The 20,640-nt window shown below is 36.3% G+C and overlaps 1 protein-coding gene across 1 annotated transcript; it reads left to right on the top strand.

Moving 5' to 3' along the window:
• Window positions 1–9,416: 9,416 nt before the first annotated feature.
• On the top strand, window positions 9,417–20,000 carry LOC145775699 (leukocyte receptor cluster member 8 homolog). Its single transcript, XM_082587047.1, has 16 exons — window positions 9,417–9,547; window positions 10,343–10,588; window positions 11,138–11,390; window positions 11,608–11,756; window positions 12,203–12,324; window positions 13,042–13,185; window positions 13,370–13,483; window positions 13,889–13,993; window positions 14,400–14,595; window positions 15,136–15,293; window positions 15,614–15,710; window positions 15,964–16,080; window positions 16,185–16,253; window positions 16,450–16,582; window positions 16,877–17,084; window positions 18,230–20,000. The coding sequence occupies exons 1-16, from the start codon at window positions 9,428–9,430 to the stop codon at window positions 18,381–18,383; spliced, it is 2,385 nt and encodes a 794-aa protein (XP_082443173.1). The 5' UTR covers window positions 9,417–9,427; the 3' UTR covers window positions 18,384–20,000.
• Window positions 20,001–20,640: the final 640 nt, after the last annotated feature.

The raw sequence follows: 20,640 nt of genomic DNA, 5'->3' as shown, positions 1-20,640 counted from the left end.
CGATATAAAGCGACACCCCGAAACACCCACCGTTTGCATTGACAGGCAAAGGTCAATATTGAAATTTGGAATAAGTAAGTTTTGCAATTATTCTAATGCTAAAAGTCTTCAAGATTTTACTACCAAAAATAGCGCTGGCACAAACACAACGAAAGAAGTTTTAAAATGTTTAAAAATAATAAAATCTTTCTCCACATCGCAGTTGGTACCGACAGTAATAGCAAAGATCTGAAACACAAAATTGTAGATATATTTCCCAATAAACATTCATGTCTCACCAACCAAAGTACCACGTATGCTGGTGACGAACGTTACACGTTTGGTTAGAATCACTTTTCATTTAATCAAAAGTCATTCCAAGAATAGCAACGCCTACGCCAACTTATCATGAGCCATTTTCTATTAATGTTCATAGCACTTTCATGGCATCAAACTGATGCGAATATAAACGTCTTATATTTTTCGTTAACTTTTTGAGTACAGCTCTGGCTTCCATGCTCTAGCTCTAGCTCCAACCCCTTTTAATCAAAAAAAGTTTTTTTCCACCGCCTAGCTAGAAAAGGTAATCCTGAGCAGTCATTTCCTGTTCCATTATGATACAACACAAAAGTAATGAAAAGTTTTAATAGAAAGCACCTATTTTAAATTCAGATAGTTTTCCGAAAGAACCACTAACGGGTCAGAAATTACTCCAGTAACTTACAAACAGCCATCACTGAACGACAATTTAATGCATATAACTTAATGTTGCTGATGAATTAATTATGGAACCGCCAAAGCTACTTTTAAATTTCAAAAGCATTGAATAAAAAACTCGGGACTTCCAAACTATATAAACAACTGTTTCACTTACAAGGCATTCTCATCTGTGAACAATACCACACGTATTTTCTCGTCCACATATTCCTCCGACAAGACGGATAGCAATCAATGCGCTGCGTAAAATATAGCAAGATGCCATTAATCCTGAATGAGTGTAAACAAGCAGATACACATGGATAAAAATTGACTTGAATTTTAAAATTTGGTTTTGTTTTTTGGTTAATTAAACAAACCACAAACATTAAAATGTATTACAATGATCCCGCGTTGTTTTACAAAGTTAAACTTGCAAATCAATATGACGTTACCAAGCCCGTAGCCAGGGGGGGTTTTCAGGGTTCCCGGAAACCCCCCCTTGAGCCGAAAAGGTCTACATTTTGGGGAAGGTGTAGTGTACATATGATCACAGGATCAGCTGAAACCTTCCAGATAGTTCTAAATAAGAGGTGTCTGGAAGATTGAAAACATTTTCGTCCCGGACGCGTTAATAACGAAAAATAAAATGATTGATTGTGCGATAGTAAAGTCTTAAACTTTGATCATTGCTATACCTCATAATGCCTTGTGTTGCGCTAGCGAATGTGACATAAGTTGTTAAACTCGTATTTTCTCGGTTACAGAGTTTACGTAATAGTTAATCTTTCTTGCATTCTACCTTCTGGATAATTCTATTGATAAAATCTTATGAATACAGTTCTCGTGATAAAAGATAGTTGACGTGAGAGCAGGCAACGGAATTGTGGACGCGTATTGGTTTAGTGCAGTGGTTCCCAACCTTTTTGTTGTCACGGACCTCTTTAGACAAATTATTAATTCTGCGGACCCCTACCTAAATTTTTCCTGAAACTCAATTAACATACTATTGTAATAATTATGCTACTCAACTACTGTAGCCTACTGTGTCACATTGCATTGCCGCTACGACTCCTGCGGCAAATATTAGGTTAAACAGTCGCTCAAATAAGAAAATGAATGAATTGTTCAAGAAATGTCAGCAGTATGTGATTATTAGGGTGACCCAAAGTGCCATGCCGAAACTTTTTCAACGTAAGCAAATTTAATGAGAGAAATGAAAGTGAAAAGATCGCTTTTCGTTTTTTTCCCAAAATTCATCAAGGTAGCATAATCACGGACCACCAAAGGCTTTCTCACGGACCCCCAAGGGGTCCGCACACGGCAGACCCCAGGTTGGGAACCACTGGTTTAGTGGATAGTGTGAGATATACTTTAAGCTGAATTACAGTGAAATTCGCTGAAGCTTACAAGTATTTGTGCCATTGTCCCATGGACCATTTTTTTAAGAAAAAAATTCCATAGACCATTGGCAATTGATGTCCATTATGTGAACCAATAAAATTCTCTTTGGACCACTAAAAATTCGAGGTGGACCACCAGTGGCGCAAATTGTTATATTGCAAATTGTGCAGTAGCTTACATGACCTTATAAGGGTATCTGCCCTCTCCTCTCCCGCTTCCGGCGCCCCTGTCGGTTCCACTGTAGATGTGCTATTATTAATGTGAAAATTGTTTGTACCGGTATTGATTTATTTTGTTTTTTTATAATTGACAATTTGAAGTTTGTTTTGTTTGTTGGTACATGTACTGCCGCTTCTTATGTTTTTGCTTGCTTGTGGACACACCAAGAAGAAAGCGTTTTCAAAAGGTCCATATTTTTGGATTTGGGAACCCCCCCTTGAAAATGTCTGGCTACGGGCCTGACGTAACAAAGCTTCAGACATGCCGCGAAGTTAAATCAAATTAAAACAAGATTAAATGAAAAGTGTGGATTTGAAAATTATTGAGTTATGTCTTGGTTTGTATATTAATCTTTTTGTATGTGATTTATCTTGCATGAAATACAGCTCAAACCCCTTTTTCAATTCAAAACAATAACATTGAAATGTATGTTAAGATAATAAGAAAAGGGAGATTGAATTGCCAATTAGTTCTAAGGCCACCAGCCCACTACTGAAATGGTATACTTCCTTACCCGAGTTACTATCAAAACACTTCGGACAGATCTGGACTTTGCATTTTGTTTCAGCTTGGAAACAAAAGAGCTTGCTGTCATCGGATATTTGGTTTCTAAAAAATGGAAAATTTATTAAGAACAATGAAAACAAAAAAATATAAATTTACAACACTAACTAAATTTTAAATTAAACAGACCAAAAAAGAAAGAACTGTTAGTGTTATTTAACCAAAACAAAATTTTAGGCCTAATTGTTTTCTTAACAAAACAAACGATCAATAAATTGTTGAAAGCATTTATTCGCTCACCTGATTGCACAATCGTGAGGTAGACAGTTACCAACAACCAAATAAGAATTATCTTTATTTTCTTTAAGTATTTAATTGTTTTCAGTATCACGATTTAGATTTTAAGCTGTGAAGTAGAAAGCATTTATTTACTTTGTTAAAACAAATTGTGATTGAATTGTCACCACCAAAGATATTTTTTTAAGAGCAGTTTTAAACATAAATCAAACCATCAATATTTTTGCAAAGTTCAAATTAAGCCTCACAGGTGGTTGGTAGCGTATGGCTATTTTTTTTAATTTTATGTTTTTCTTCACCATTTTGTTTTCATAATCTGCCGTTGTGGGGTGCGCGATGGCGTTTTTATAGCTTTCGTGTTTTCATGTTTCTTTCTTGCTTTCATGTGTAAGTTGAAAGTAAACGGTGACTCTAGCATGCTGGAATAAAGTAAATCCAATAATTGTTCTGTCGAAATGAATCATCGGAGAATTTCAGAATCGGAAAATTTCGGATTTGTAAACAATTAGAGAAAGGCATCGGAACAAAACAGCGAAGGTCTGTGCTGTTTTGCACGCTTTTTGCGCTGTTTTATGAGAAAAGTAATCACAGTTATTTGGAATTTTGGATAAAGCTAAAAAATTTATCTGTGAATCCTTTAGAATACGAAGTAGAACGTCTAGTCTGGTTCTGGTCGCAGTAGGTCTGGAAATAATTTAAACTTAAATTCTTTGACTCAATTCAGCTTTCAGATTTGGGGTAGAATTGCTGAAAATGTTTTGCAATTTATCAAATAAAAAATTAAAAGATTTCATATTTGGTAAATCAAATACTGAGCGATGACTTCTTTACCGACATCTTTGCTTGATTTTCAATAATAAAAAGTGAACTTTTCTCCACTTTAAAGTTTACAACATGCGGTATAAACATAATGAGCTTATTGTATATCACGCACACAAAAGTGCCACAGCAAAACCATAAAATTCAACTTTGATTACTAAAGTTCTTGTTAATATTTACTTTGATTTTAAGTTTGAAAAGTTAATTTCCATGTGGCACAGCTGACTATTCGTGAACTTGATTGTTTTCTAAATGTAGTTTCATTTTGTATGACTTATAACAATTTGTAAGATCTGGAATATTTTGTGTGTATCAAAATTAAAACAGTTTATCAAAAGATGCAACGTAAGTGGTCTATCCCAGGCAGTAAAATCCGTCATTTTTACATTGATTCAACCTTTTCAGACGTTAAAACAGTGTAAAAATGATGGATTTTGTTGCCTGGAATAGAAATGAGAATAGAAAAATCTCCTGAGCAATTTGTAACCAGTTCGCCTCATGATTGTATAAATGTTTATAGTGCTGTAAACACAACAAATGTTTTACAAATCTTTGTATATTTATTTGTACTACAGTTAGTCAAAAAGTGTTTTCAGTTTTATTGTCTGCAAAAAAAATAGTGCTGAAAAACGCACCTTCTTAAAAACATTTTTGACTTATTGGATAAACCAAGTAATTTATCTGTTAATTGGAAAATTTTCTGTTCCGTTAGGCCACAGCCTTCGGTTATATTTCACGCCCGGATTTCACGTTAGAGTTGTAGGCTTTGTACGTAGAATCGAGATTTGAACCATTTAGGCTACACCCCATAGCATCGAAAAAGTTAAAGCTGTTGTTAGTATTCGAAATTGATTACAAACAAATTGCCAAGTTAAACGATTTAAAAAACATAGAACATATTAAGAGAAATTTTAAACTCGAAAAAAATAAACAAAATGCTTACAATTTTTTAGTCTTTTATAAAAACGTAAAAAAACTAAAAAAAAGTTTAACTATTGGTTCTGTTCCTCGATAAGTTTATAAATGATTCTATTTTTATCTTCTCTTATTTCACTTGACGAGTAATAGCCTAGACCTGTTGCTGGTTTGAAAATGTTTCAAAATTTCATATGTATCAGTGTATAGCTACGAGGACATACAGCAAATGGCGTTTTAAGAACACTTTTTAAACAATTTTTTACTTCTGTCGAACGAACCAGTGGCGTAGCTAGAGGGGGGCTAGGGGGCGGACCGCCCCGGGCGGCACGTCTGGGAGGCGGCACTTTCAGACAGGACGTTTCTTTTTTTTGTTGATAATGCAAAAGTAGCCTACACGGAAAATAAAAGCAAACAGAATGGCAACGTTCAAAACAGTGGCGTAGCCAAGGGGGAGGAGGGGTTTGGGGGTTACAATCCCCCCTTTGGCACGCATGTGACGTCACGATATTGAGAATGGTGCTTTCAGTCTCTATGTCTCAAAACAAAGTTTGCCTAATTTTAAACGAAACTCCATTAAAAGAGCGAGTTTTGCCAATACCAAACATTCAAATATCTCAGCCAGGAATTAGCAACAAGAAAACATAGAGACTTAGCTTTATTAAGTTACCAAAAAATTCCCAAGAAAACATGATATCTTACCCTTTCGCTATGCCACCGGACAGCACCATTTTACAGGAATATTTATACTAGGGGATTTATACCCACATTTTTGTTGAAAATGCTCTCAGAATGCACCAAGTCCAAAGTAATTTTTCAAAATTTTCTGGGGGAGGCCCCTCACACCGCCCGCCGCTGGGTGTCGTCTTTGGCGAGGACGAGCCGGCCCTTAAAACCCCCCTTTCAAAATTACTGGCTACGCTACTGGTTCAAAACATACAATAATTCCACTTTAAGTCAATTAAGAAAATTTCATTTTCACATGCTTTTTCTTGAAGGGGCGGCAAAATCTGAATCCGCCCCGGGCGGCACATTTTTTAGCTACGCCACTGGAACGAACGTTTCAGCTTTAAATCTTTGATTAAAATAATCTTTAAGACCAGATGAGAATATTTTTTCCAGACATTTTCTTCAAATTTGTCTATTGAAAGTTAAATCGAAGATTGGATTTATTTACAGTGTCGATTTTCTTAAGATTTTGTTCTGGGACTTTACTAGTGAGTTAATAGGTAGTAAAAGTCCAGGAGCCTGTGGTAAACTCCCCAATTTTATCACTGAGCACCAGAGTTGGATCAATTGTAATTGGTAATTGTAATTGATGTAATTATAATTACAGTTTTTCATGTAATTGTAATTGTAATGTAATTGAGGCATTTTCATTCTGTGTAATTGTAATTTGCTAAAATTTTGGCTCAATTACACTTTCAATTACATTTAGTAGTGTTCCGCCTCAGCTACCACCTTATCCAGTCCTTTTTTTCTAAAACACCTTCTATTGTAAGAAACGCCAATTTGTTTATGGTGCATTATTTTGCCTGGTGAAAGGCGCCCCTTTTTCATTTATTGAAAATGTAAATACGAACCAAACTGTTATAATTTGTAATTAATTAATAAAATGTTTTGTTTACGAGTAATTGTAATTATTAAATGATTTTTAAACACGTGGCCGTTGGCTTGACTGTAGTGTGTATGTGTAGTCTATGCCATGCCGAAAGGCATCCCTTCATTGAAATTGTAATTGTAATTTGACATTTTTAGCACTGATTAATTGTAATTGTAATGTAATTGAAACATTCAAGGGAGTAATTGTAATTGTAATTGAGCTAAATTAATGTAATTGATCCAACTCTGCTGAGCACCATGGAGTTTAGAAAGTATTTTGTCGTAATATCATAATCCACAATAGCCTACATATTGCCAAAAAAGCAAATTACAAAATGTAGGCTATCAAGACTCAACTGCACAAATTTTGCTTCGCTTTGAAGTAGCCTAGTTTTAGTATCGACTGTAGCAGAAAAGAACAATTTTGTTACGGTACGGTATCGCAAAAAATTAAAAACGAACGTCAAGATACGAAATGGAGGATCAAATCAATTTGTTTACATTCCACAAACTAAACGTTTTCCAATAATAAACTTTGCCTCTGAGTGTTTGATAGAAGAAAGTTTTATCTTCGGTCAGAGAAAGTTGAGAGAAAGCTTCTGTAGAAGCATAATCTTAGCAGTTTCGTATAGCCTAGGCCTACTTGTAAAGGCTTTGAACCACTGACGCAGGCCCGGTCACCTTAAGCCAGATATTTTTTCCATATCAGCTGACCAAACGTTTTTGCGGTTAGTTGAGCAAAATGGTGACAAAAATGATTTGTAGGCTATATGCGATATAGGCCTACGGCCTTTCTATGCCGTCTTTAAAATAATCTAATCAACAGCTCGCTGTTATTAAAGCAGCATGCCATGTTTTTAACCAAGGTGGTATTAATATAGGTTAGCGTTGGCGCAAAGTACAACACTGGCTCGTGGGACAGGGCAGACGAGTTAGATAGTCAAATTAGTCAGAATCTCAATCAGGCAGACAGAATTTCATTAGACAACCAATTACCATGTAAAATCTCAATAAAACCATCCTTACACGTAAAATAAATATTAGGCTACCACATAGGTGACCCCGACGTGATGAGTTGAAATTTGATTAGTGAAAAAACTAACTCATTGAATTGGTAGAATGTTTACTTTCTTTAACTACCGTACTTTAATCATTGTTGGAATCAAACATGTTCATGCCAAATTCCTTGCCGCATTCAACGTTAATTCAACGTTCGTGTTTTGTCGCTTTTGCCTTTTTTCCAGACCCCAGCTATGTTCAGGCAGGTGATATTGTTTTTTGCTTTGACGGTGGGAAAAAAACACATGATGATGATGGTTTAAAGATCTGCACATGGCTTTATCGTTTTCTTTGTGTTAATGCAAATGAATAGGCTAGGTCTACGCTATCTTTGTTTGTGTTTTGTTAATTTTTTTTTAATTTTCAGTTCAGTTTGTTTTTATTTCTGACTATCAAAACCATAAACAATATATGCCAAACATAGCAGAGGATCAAAACAGGACAATCAGTTTAAAATATGGCACGGTCACAACACTTTAGTTTGGTTTGGGAAAGAAAGTCACAATCTATTCCCTATTTCTATGACAACTACAATATAAAACATTTAAATATCATTGCATTATGATTATGCAACAAGCATAAGGTTATGAAAGTATATCTAAACAGTGATAAAGAGTTTATATTATTTTGGTAGACGTTCGATTTGTTCTCCTGACAAAAAAAGGTTTATATTTACATAAAATGCTGTTGGCAACTTTTGCGCAGATCAGAATTGCGCAAGAATTATTTTCTTTGCTTAGGAGATAGGAGACTCTCCAGTCTCAATTCTCAAAGTGAAAACTTCAAGAAACTTGTCAGTTCAAGTTGTCACGTATTGACTATTGAAGTTCTTTTGTTTTAAATCACCCTTGTTGCACTTGCAAATTTTGATTGTAGGCCTCAACAAGTTAATTTGTTGGCTGTAAAACGTTACGTATATACAATACGGTACTTCTTTAAATAAAATGGTTTCATCAATGTCAAGTTTACTTTTAGGCAGTGTTTTTTAGCAGGCAATTTAGTTTAAAGTAAAATGCTTCTGGGTAGTATCTAACTCATACCCTTGGGGATACCAGCCCGATAAACATCATTGGAGCCAACTGGTTCTTCCAACTAATTCATCTACTTTAAACTGTTAGGTTTGGTGGCCGTGCTTAATTTACTTTCGTGTACGTGACCTTTAAATTTGCATTGCATGCACGTTTTAAACTTTTGTAGTTTTGCCACCTTTTCCTTTTGTTGATTTTGTTCCCGTTCACTATTTGTAACTTTATCACTGCTGTTGTTTTTTGACAAAGAAAAATAAATTGAATGAATATTGAATTTCTAACTTGTTGAGAGCAAAAATGTAATGCGTCGTTCGGCAAACACGGTCACATCTTTATATGACGAACAGAAAATTACCCAGAGAAATTCCAGCAAATTAAAAAAACTCTAACTTTATTACTCATATTGCCATAGTTATAGTTCTGAAGTGGCGAAGAATTGTTATCAAGATAAAGTGATTAAGCATGACGATCGACGGCTAAAACTGGTGTGTCAGCCGTGAGACTTAATTTGTCCGCCGAGATAGCTGCTCAGACCGGACACGTTTGTCCGCCATCAACAAAAACGAATTCCGAGGCCTGGCATGCAATCTTTGAATTGCATGATTTGAATGTTTTTGACAATATCAGTATCTGTGTTCAAGTTCTTTTAAATGTATGATGTGCCGGTATATCTTAATGTTATCTTAATGCCGGTAATATAAATTTTTCTATATCTTTAAATTTTCTATATCTTTGTATATCTTTGAATATCTTTAAATGTATGATGTGCCGGTATATCTTAATGTTATCTTAATAGCCTATATCTTAATGCCGGTATATCTTAATTTTTCTATATCTTAATGTACGTATCGTACACTGTATAATACAGTATAATATATATGCATAATATGTTTCAGTTTTCATGAATGATATTACAATTTGAAATGTCTGAAGCAAGTGGTGAAGAACAAACTCCAGCGTGGCAAAATGCTCGTAAAGCATTAGATGAAATAAAAGAGAAACAAGAAAACTGGGCAGGAAATAAAGTGAGTACCAATACTGTCCAGTATTATCTAATCAACTAAGCACATTGGGATTCAAACCAAAACTTTAGTATACCATTGTTTTCCAGGATTAATGCTGTTTAAAATTAGGTTTCTGTCTAATTTGGTAAAGTTGCAACTTTACGATAACTTTAAAATCATCATCATCATCCATTTTGCTTTAAAGAAGCCTGGTCTTCATCCCGAAACATCAAGGTCGACCAGTTGTCTGCAGTGACTCCTCCACCTCTTTGTATTATTGGCATCTTCAATTTTCAGACTTTGTTTTTTGTTATGTCATCCTTCACTGTGTCATCCCATGTTTTTTTGGTCTTCCTTTTCTTATCTTTTCTGTCACTACTTTATTCCAAACTCGCTTTGTCAAATTGTTCTCATCTATTCGTTGAGAATGATAACTTTAATATACTGTTTGTAATTGACTAAACATGCATAAAATTTAGGAAGCAATTATGCTTTTGCAAACATAAGCTGCAATAACATAATTATTATAACAATATAACATTAACATAAAGCATAATTGTTAAAGAATCTCACAAAAAAGAATTCCCCAAGCTGCAATTAAGTATTATGCTTTTTTGCCTTACATACTAATGTGTGTGTATAATGTTACCTACATGTATTGTATGCTGGTAAGTGATCTGGGTAGGCTACAATGCAATGATGCTGTTTAAGTGTTCAGGCTATCATTTGTTCCATAGCTGTGCAAAGAGCCACGTAATGTCCATAGTCCAAATACCAAAACATTTTTAAATTGATAACTGTGTTGTTAATTTTCAGACACCGATGTCTACCGCTTATCCTGCACAGTATGATGCTATGGCTTATGGGAACAGTGGCTATTACAATCAACAGTCTTGGTCAAACACTGGGTATGGATACTCAGATCCGTACATGCAAGCAGCTCATCATAATGACTACCAAAACTACAGCAGTGTTCCCCCACCACCACCGCCTCCACCACCCCAACCACAGTATGGAATGACAAACTATGGCTATCAGGCAGGAATGGGCTTGTCAAATCAGGTATCATAAAAATGATTATTTTTAGATAGTAGGCCTACAGCCTAGCAACACAAACATAAATATGAAAATTGTAAAGCTTCCATTGCAAAGTTTATTTGTAAACTGTACGGTAGTCTCTTTTATTTGTATTGTAATTTGCAATCGGAGATTTTGCAACTTCCATTCATCACAAACAATCTTTACAATTTGGTGGATATTTAAATGGATCTTTTATTATTAAGAATATTTTGTTTGAAATTCCATCATTATGTTTTTAAAATTATGACATTTGCAATTCCCAGTGAATGGAATTGATGACATCTTTGGAATTATCGTTTTAGGCAAACGTATTTTTGAATATGACTTGAAATTTACGTTTTACTACTGATCCCTATTTCGCATGTCACCTGACTTATTTGCTGCTAGACTAAGTGTTGTTTTCATCAAATATTAGCCTAACAATAATGTTCAAAGTAGTATATATGTAGTTATTATGTGTTCTGAAACCAAAAGCTATAATAATAATAATAAGGTGAAACTGCCCCAATTAATTTAGAACTTATGTGTTAGAATACTCAAGGATTTCCAACTGGCAACATGTATGGGAATTATAACAATCTACCTACTAATCAGCCAAACATGTCAAGTTATCCTATGCCTAAAAAAGAATCTGAGTGTCCTCCAGCCATGCAGAGCTATACAGCAGCTGTGAAAAGCAATCCACCGATTCCAGATGAACCTCCTTTGCCACCTGTAGTTGCTACGGGTGCCTCAGAAACTCTTCAAAAATTTGCAAATTCCAATAAATCAGTCGGTGGCCAAGGTGAGTTCTTGAAATTTTTTATTTTAAATGGAAAACTATAATTCACACCAAAGTCTGAAAAAATTTTACTGGTTAAATAAACTAACGTTTTCCTTTGGGTGACAAGAGCTTTTGTTAAATGCATGGAGAAGATGTTGGTTCACAACGTTTTGCATGTTGTCAGTTTTCTTAAATTTCATTCAAAGCTGTGTAAAAATTGGATATCTTTTACTTTAAGGTTCGATAAAATTCAACATCGGGCGGAAAAGTAAGTTCAGTCAATTTCCCCCTCCACTCCCAAAAGATGCCCCACCACCTCCACCATCTGATCTCAAGGAATATCCTCCTTTGGAAGCAAGCACTCCTCCAGTCAGGATACAACAACCGGTAGAACATTGTTGAGCTTTTTTGACTTTAGTAATTTTACAAAATACTTCTCAATGTATTATGAATGGGGCAAAATGGTTGGAGCTAGTTAATCCAATCGAAAAATAAAATGCCCAAAGTGTAGACAGGCTACTAAACTTATTTTCAGCTGAACATGAGTTTACTATCTACATTTTGGGCTCTTAATTTTTTTATTATATTGATAGCACTTACTGAAACGAGATAATTTTACTTGCTGCCTTTATATTGCACTGAGAAAGTGGTGAAAATATTCATAGCAAGTTCAACTTCAGGCTAATAATAATTATTATAGAATATTGTGGTGTGAGACACTAATTCAGAACAATTAATCTGCTAGAATTCTTCTATATATTTCTCTAGCAATAGGATTCAAAATTATTCGTTGCTCCCCGGTGGTACTTGAATTTTGTTTTTGTTTTAACCAGTTTCCGAAAGCGAATACTTTTGTTCCTCTTCCTCCGCCACCTCCACCACCACCACCTCCTCCTGAAGAAGAGACGGAGATGAAATCAAATGATAAAACAAACGCCTGGCCTCCTTCTTTAATGTTAGTGATTAATTATATTTTATTAAAAAGGCTACGTTTTCTTTTGTTCACGTGACTTCGATAGCTCACTTTTCCCATTTACACTCAAGAAACCACAGCAAAACGTCTCAGCTTCTACTTTCTATAATAATTAGCGTTTTTAGGAAAGACGAATATGCTCCTGGCCTAAACTGCACCTGAAAACCTCCTTAAAAATTACTATAACTTTTATACCTTTTTCAAATGGGCTCAAGCAGTTAGTTACAATGAATAAAATACACACTGCACCCTCCCTGCCATTTCAAGCTTTTTTATCCGTGAACAAATAAAGTTGATCTGCTATCAGATTTAACTGCAATATTGTGGTTTACCGGTAGTTTAACTTTCTCTAACTACCGGTGTCATTTGTCAAACTGATTATCTGCATCTGAACTTGTGAGCGAAAGTTTTCAATGAATAAAAGTCAGTAGAGGTGTCCCCAGGTAACGCCTGGACTGCAGACGTTGAATCAATGAAAAAAACGGCTGATTTGCTGCCTGAGTCGTCAACGTCTGTGAGGGCTCTGTTAATTTGCTATCAAAACACTTGTAGCTACAAACTGTCCAAACGCTTGTAGCTACGCAGACAATACAATGAATACATACTACATAGCATATGATACCTGTATGTTTGCAGTACTTGATTTCGTAATACAAATATCGGATTATTTCGTAAAACAGATCTATTGTATTTCTTCAGGAATTATATCCAACGAGCTTTTCAAGCTGCTCAAACAGAAGAGCAAAAAGACAAGACGGAAATCTTTTTAAAAACGGTTTTGAATGACCGAATGAAAGACGGATCGGCGTTCAAGATTAACTGGGACGTAGAGCCGTTGCCAATGTAATTATAGCTCTTGTATTTTCTTGATCAAAATACTAACGTCAAGTAATCAAAATTTACTTTTATTTGGTTGAACAGTGGACATGTCTTTGTTGAATTTGGTAAAGTATTCTAGCCGTGATCGAGCTCTTGTTTCTACAATCAAATATAACTAAATATTTAACGTCCGATATGTTTTTCTCAGACATACAATCAATAAAAAGGAGGTTTTTCAGCCCAGCTGGAAAATGTTGTCACAAAAACGGGACAGCGCGTTATTCCAGAATCGCTTCACAGACAGAAGAAAAGTTGCAAACAGGTACATAGTTAATACAACCTGTCTTGTTTTCACATGTGATTTTGGAGATAAACGCCTTTCAGCTTAACGACGCCTATCTCATGGCTAATTTGTAACAACAAATTAAAACTGAAGTAAAAACGATACTAGTAAAATGATTACTTCAGGACTCGTATATAAAATATATAACTACTGATAACGTACATTAGTACGTACAAGAATTACCTGCGTTTTCTGACATGTCGTTGGAAAACAATAAAAGGTTGCAGACCTACCACTTTCGATATAAACTTCCTTTGCAATCAGTGAACTTTTAGGACTTAGGTAAGCTGAAAATTTAAAGTTTCTCTGTGATATCAATGACAGAATTTGTTTCATAACATTCGCATATCATGAATATGAAAATATCATGTGTTTTTGTAATAGATTTTCACGCCGCTCACGCTCGAGGTCTAGTTCACGATCCCGCTCCTACTCGAGGTCACGTTCAAGGTCTTACTCTCCGAAGCGAAGACGATGCCGCTATTCCAGGTCGATTGTGATTTTCAAATAATCATCTCTCAGCAGGTTGTAGGACAACATAGAAAAAAATGGTCTCTGCGTTCTCTCTTTTGTCAAGTTCATGGTTCATAATTTCTGCTGATGTTTGAGGTGTACTTGTTTAGAGTCTCTATGTTTGTGGGTCTATATTTGCTTGTCTTTTTGCGCTAGCGTTGCTTTTGGTGTTACACTCATTGAACTGTCAGAATGACGTATGCAAAAAAAATTCCAAACAACATACAAGAATGACGGTACAGTCAACTTGCGATTGACTGTAGCTTGATTGCCTTTCTGTGTTGTATCGATTTTTAACGCACCAATATCCCAAGAAATGTTCATTGAAAGACAATTTTCTATAAACTCGTCTGTCATATTTGACATGTTTCTTTTTTTGCAGCGGCAGCAGTAGTAGATCTAGAAGTAGTAGCCCCAAAAGCGGTAATCGTTTCAAGGGCAGAGGACTTCACATGGATGGTAAGACACAAGAGACAAGTTGGAGAGGGAAGGGTAAAGGTCGTGGTAGGGGAAGAGGGCGTGGCATCAACACGAACAATCCAAATGACACAACACTTGGCAAAAAAGGCAAAAAGAAGGCAAGTTGGATTCCCTGTTGCCTATTACTGAAAGCCTGTGACTTTGTTATGTTTTATTTGTATGTAAACGAAACAAAAAATCTTCATTGAGCTTATGGTAAGCTACCAGTCATGCGAGTCTTAGATTGGTCGTGTGGGAACAACCGAAACTCTAACTTTTGCAGCGCCAAACGGTGTTTATTGTAGAGTCGATTACATTAGTGAATATTTGTGGTAAGATTCCGCAAGGCAATCTCCAAATTTAGCCATTGAAAATTCGCTGCATGTGGTGAAAAAAGCTTGAACGCAAATCTTGCGGTTGAAATAATAATTTTGTTCCAGTTTGTATTTTCAACGATGAAGATGTTTTCGCTGCTTTCAATTCTTCCTATAATCTGCTAAAAAAAATAATAGTGAAGAAACTAGCCGTAATTTTAGCTGTGGGCTATGGCAGTCGCTTTTTTTGGTGCTCAGAAAGATAAGACTTCATTATTTTAGAAAACTTACTGAAGTAGTTACGTTGATCGTGACCAAACCATTACTTTATTTTCTGCATTGCAGAAGAAAAGAGGGGGTGGGGTAGCTGCTGCCCCCCAGTTTCAAATCTACGATCCACTCCGCGAAGTTAAGAAAGCAAATCGAGCCAATCGATTCCAGAGCCACTTGTTTCAACCTCGCCAAGAAAAGCTAGAATTGTCCATCAATCAGTTTGATATCAAGTGAGTTAATGAGATTAGTGACATTGAGTATGTGTGTTGTTGCTGTTGGACAAGGCATTGCCTGTTTGCCGTCTTTAGAAAAAGAGGTTAACCAAAGCAAATCTAATGAAGTCTCAACATGCTGTTTTTCTTGTCTAAGGCAGAGCGTGTATGATACTGTTGCAGAAATTCTCAACAGCAAGGGCCTAACTCGACTTTCTGATCGGTGTTGAAAACTTTTACAGTTCTGACTGAATTCACGTAGTGGTATGATTTGCCACAAGACGTGCAATGATAGCTGAGCTGATGTGACTTAAACCATCTTATTTTGTTTCTTCCAGTGATGATGTGAACTTGGATGACCTGCAAATAGTGGGAACATGCCAAGACATTTTCAAGGATTATTTTCGTCTCACAGCTGCTCCAGCGCCTTCCTCGGTATGCACTGAGCTGAACGAAGTAACATCTTTCGAATTTTGCTTCAATCACTGAGCTGCTTTAAAAAAAAAATGTGTGGTAACTTTAAATATAATTTTCAACAAACTTGTATGTGGCAGTCTACGCAGTTCAAAAAGACTTCCCGTTCCGAAATGTCAAAATATTCATGTTAACGCTTTTAATCACAATTAAATCACTTTGTTTCCCATCACAAAGTTTTCAAACGCTTGCTCTTACATCGCTCTCGTTTCAGGTGCGACCGATTGAAGTATTACGTAATTCATTGGTGCACGTGAAGAAGGATTGGCTAGAAAAGCAAGATTACTTGTACACATGTCGACAAATGAAGAGCATAAGACAGGATCTTACTGTAAGTTCATGGACATTGCAGGGTTTCAGGCATAGTGATCTAACTAAACAGTTATTTTTTTAATTTTGAACAGGCCTCTTTAATAAAACCTTCCAATGTGTTAGGTTCAAGGCATCAGGAACGAGTTCACAGTGGAGGTCTACGAAACCCATGCACGAATCGCTTTGGAAAAGGTAAGCAATTGGCTACCAGTCGTTGCGATTTTTTTTTGTTTATTTCCTCAGAATTTAGAACATCAAGTCAAGACACATGATAAAAGCGAACTATATTGGAAGAAGCTGAGCAATGAGCATTATGTGGTCGGCTTGCTCCTCAGCTTCTTATAGTTCTCTTTTATCATTTGTTGAAACGATCTTTGCAACATTCCAGGGAGACCACGAGGAATTCAATCAATGCCAGAACCAGCTGCGGCAGTTAAACGCGGAAGGAGTGTCGTCTGAGCACAGAAACGAATTTCTTGCCTACAGCATCCTTTATTATGTTTATACGAAAAACACAACAGGTTCGGGTTGCGTGTCAAAACACTGTGTGCAATGAAGAAATAGTTTGATCATTGGCAGTGACGTGTAACTTACTGATATCTTGTGGTATCCCAGACAGCAAAATCCGTCATGTTTATGTTGATTCAACGTATGCAGACGTTGATTCAATGTAAAAATGACAAATTTTGCCGATTGGGATGTGAGTCTATATGGCATATAGTTTACTCTATATGATATTGAATGGCCATTACTTTAATGCCCATGCACTTTGGCGCATTTCAAGTGAGTGTTAATCCACATCTTTGACCTTTCAGATCTCACATCAGTCTTATCTGTCATCACTGCGGAGCTGCGAAAAGACAAATGTATCTCCCACGCGCTTTCTGTACGGGACGCGTGGTCGACCGGCAACTACTGCAAGTTCTTTCAACTTTACACAAAGGCACCGATGATGGGAGCATATCTGATGGACAAGTTCGTCGGCCGCGAGAGGAAAATCGCCTTGGATCGAATAGTCAAAGCGTATGTATTCTGCTGCATGTCTTTGTATTGCGGTCTTTGTGTTTTATTTTATTATATTTGCACAAGCAAGTATGCAATGTCTTGAGTGTAACTGCCTTCAAATTGAGTGTGGACGGCTTAGTAAGTGGCAGAAAAGATGTAGTTATGAGATAAATGGACAACAATATTACCGCATTTGGTTTGATGAATGCTTGACAAATAGAATTGTCAGAATTTGTGGTTTCAAGCCTGTGAGCTTATTTTTATCGGTTTATATTTAAATGAGTCAATGATGTATCACCCCATTTAAAAGTTTTGCTTTCTCAACTGTCCAAAAAAGCTCAAATATCATCCCTTTGCAGACTACGCAATTAACTGCGGACGTATCAATTACCCGCACTGTTATTCGGCAATGGTGACACGTGCCAGTTAAAGTTGTAAAATAATAAGCTAGGGTTAATGGTTTCGTTGTAAAATTATTAAATCTAGACATCAGCGTACTGCGATAACCTCTCTGCGGGGTTGATGGTAAGTATTATTACTTTAGTAATAAACTAATTTACTTGCATCGGTAAGCATCTGTTTTATTGGACTAACGCATCCGGTCATTCTTGACACATGATTATTCTTGATCGTTTATATGAACTTGTACAATGTACGTACACATACATTTCCGGATGCAACAGTCTTAATTTTCAAGAGATAATTTTTAACATACTGTAGAAAATATGATTTTTGCAACTGGTTTGGGCAGTCGTGTTTGAATAACGTTACTTTATATCGTAAGATTATTTAATATCGATTTTGCTGCTTGTTGATGCTAAAATATTTATTCTATACTGCGATCATTGTCTTTTGCTTTTTATTGTTATAAGCACACAATTTTCCTTTAGACAAAGGAAGTCGCCTACAAATTTGTGAAATTGCTTTTGTCGAAAACCGACAATGTTCAGAAAAGATGTAATCTCCTGAGGATAATAATTTTCTGCTTTGCCAAAAGCATTTCATCTGTAGCATATTTAAACCTATCACCCAAGATTTCATTTTTTAAACTGAAATAGTGTTTTGAGGGTTACTTTCTTTTCTTTAAGTCGTAGGATTGTCTTACAATAGCCTATTGAACAGTTAACCATAACCTTTAACACTTCTTTTTGTTTTTCGATTAGTTTTCGGCCATCGGTTCCAGTGGCTTACGTGGCAAGTCAGTTAGCTTTCGAAAGCCACGACGAGTGTGTGAAACTGCTCAATGAGCTGAAGCTTTCCCTTACTCCCGATCAATTAAGTTTGGACTGCAAAAATAGTCAATCTGCCTCTTCTTAGTTCCGCTATAGCGCATCAGCACTGCGCTCTTCGGCTACAAGCTGTGCTTGGCTTACTGCTGTGTTTCAGAGCTTCGTTTGAAAGCATCGAAGGGAATTAGCTGGTAATTGTGATCACCCGTCGATGTAAAGCTCTTCTAGTGTCGGTCATTCAAGTCCTTTTCTTTTATTTTTGGATAACGTTTGAGCTACGGTACATAAAGTCAGCTCTTTCTACTGGCCACGCCTTTCAATGAAGGTCTTAATTGTTTAATGTAAAGCTATTTTCTAATATCAGTTTTACCACTTCTTGGAGGATCAATGGTGGAAAGTCTATTCAAGTATTCAAGTCAACAACCACCATCGTCTGCTGTAAGTATTAGGTCAAAGAGAGCATGTCAACTTGAAGATGGTGGAGATTGGCAATCGAAGAAATAATGAACTTTATTTGGTTATTTTCATTTGATCGACATAAGCAAACGTCACTAGTTTGTGACTTTGTTTTGAATGCTTAATTATTCTTAGTCGATTCACAGCAACCTTTCCAACGCTATTGGATAAGCAGTGGAAGTGAAGGAGACAGATTTCATGAACTCTGATTGCTACGCTTGGCTCAACAAGAAAGAAGATTCAACTTCATCTTAATTTTTGCCGAATTTGGTTCAGTGTTTTTTACTTTTTTTATTTGCATTGTCCCCAATCTGTTCACACACGGAAAGTGGTGATTCACCTTGCATTAACAACCCGATCTTGAAATGGTAAAATGTAAATCAGTGCCGTTCCCTCGCGGTTTTACACTAGGCTTTCATTTGTGACTTTCACATACAGCCCGTGTGCGAACAGGTTTGTCTCAGTTCTGCATTGTAAGGTTCGATGGCGATTTTTTTAAATACACTACTTTATATTAAAAAGAATTAAAGATGCGGTAACTATCTACTAATTTGAAGTGGAATTCTATTAGTGCTTTAACAAGTAAAAAAGCGCTTTCGCGGAATAGCGATTGAAAGTTAAAGCAGCACTCTGCATCAGTACAATCGTGTATAGTATGTGATAGCGTTACTCGATTGTTGCCTGTTATGCAATATTCCCATCAACACTGCAATGGCGTGAAATGTGGTATCCTTTCGTTAGCATCCGTTATTGGCTATTAGTCATGCTGGCTGAGAAAACTCATTTAATTTTGCTTCAACATGTTGTGGTAACCTGGTCTACAGTCACTGTTACAGTAGAATACGACTTATTTTGAATATTGACGTCTAATGGACACTTGGACAGTTTCACTCAAGTGACGCCAACAGTTTGTAACTGAAGAAAATATTTGGTTTCCATTTTCATTAAACAGTTGAGAAGTTGGCAATAGTTTTTTTGCTTGTTTTAAGTTTGACCGTTGCGTCGGATTCTCATCACGGCAAGTAAGTACAAGTAGTCCGCCACTGCATACTTCCTTTGACGACACGTTGCTATGTTTTTAGGAATTGTTGTCCGTTAGTGGATCAAACCTTGTTTCTTGCTGTGTGGTTGTAGGCCAGTTTAAACCGACCTCTTGTTGAAGTTTGTTGTAAAGTCGCCATCGCACCCAACACTCCATTATATCTTACTGTACAGTGTACATTTGTCTTTAAATAAATCTGTTCAATGATCTTCACGTTTATCCAAAATTCGACATATGCGAGTAGACAAGCAGCTCTGGTGGTGTGCGTTTGAGCAAAGCATTTTAAGGATTGCTTTTCATTCAGTGGCACTTGACAAAATAATTCACAGTCGGCAGCAATCGGAGCTTCATTATAACTACTATCTGGGTGATGGGTTCAAAACCTTTAAAAGTAATCGAGGCTGCCAAGATTAAGCTCTCAAACTTTTTCAGTGCAAAAATAAAGACTCCTATCCAACTTAGACTACGTTGCACAAGGCCAATGACGTACACAAAGTGGGAGTGGGCTTGAGTAGCAGCGCCGTTTTCGCCGCACCTGGGGGCACGGCTGTTTAGTTTAAGGGGCCGGCCAATTATTTAGTTTTAGGGGCCGGCTGTTTAGTTTTAGGGGCCGCCCAATTATTTCAGTTTAATGTAGGCTATGTTTTGGCTATTTGAAATAAAAAAAAAAATGTTGTAAACATTGCTGCAGAAGCTCGATATTCAATAATGTAAATCACGCATGGCCCTATTTATCTCTTCCTAAACCTCGGTTAGTTGGCCAACCCATATTCATATTTAGCTTGTGCAGCTGTTCAATTGTAAATAAAATATATTCCAATAGGTAGAGGACCGTTCAAATATTACG

This window comes from Aplidium turbinatum, chromosome 8, assembly GCF_918807975.1.
Source record: "Aplidium turbinatum chromosome 8, kaAplTurb1.1, whole genome shotgun sequence".
NCBI lineage: Eukaryota > Metazoa > Chordata > Ascidiacea > Aplousobranchia > Polyclinidae > Aplidium > Aplidium turbinatum.
This window is presented reverse-complemented; position numbering and strand designations above follow the sequence as displayed.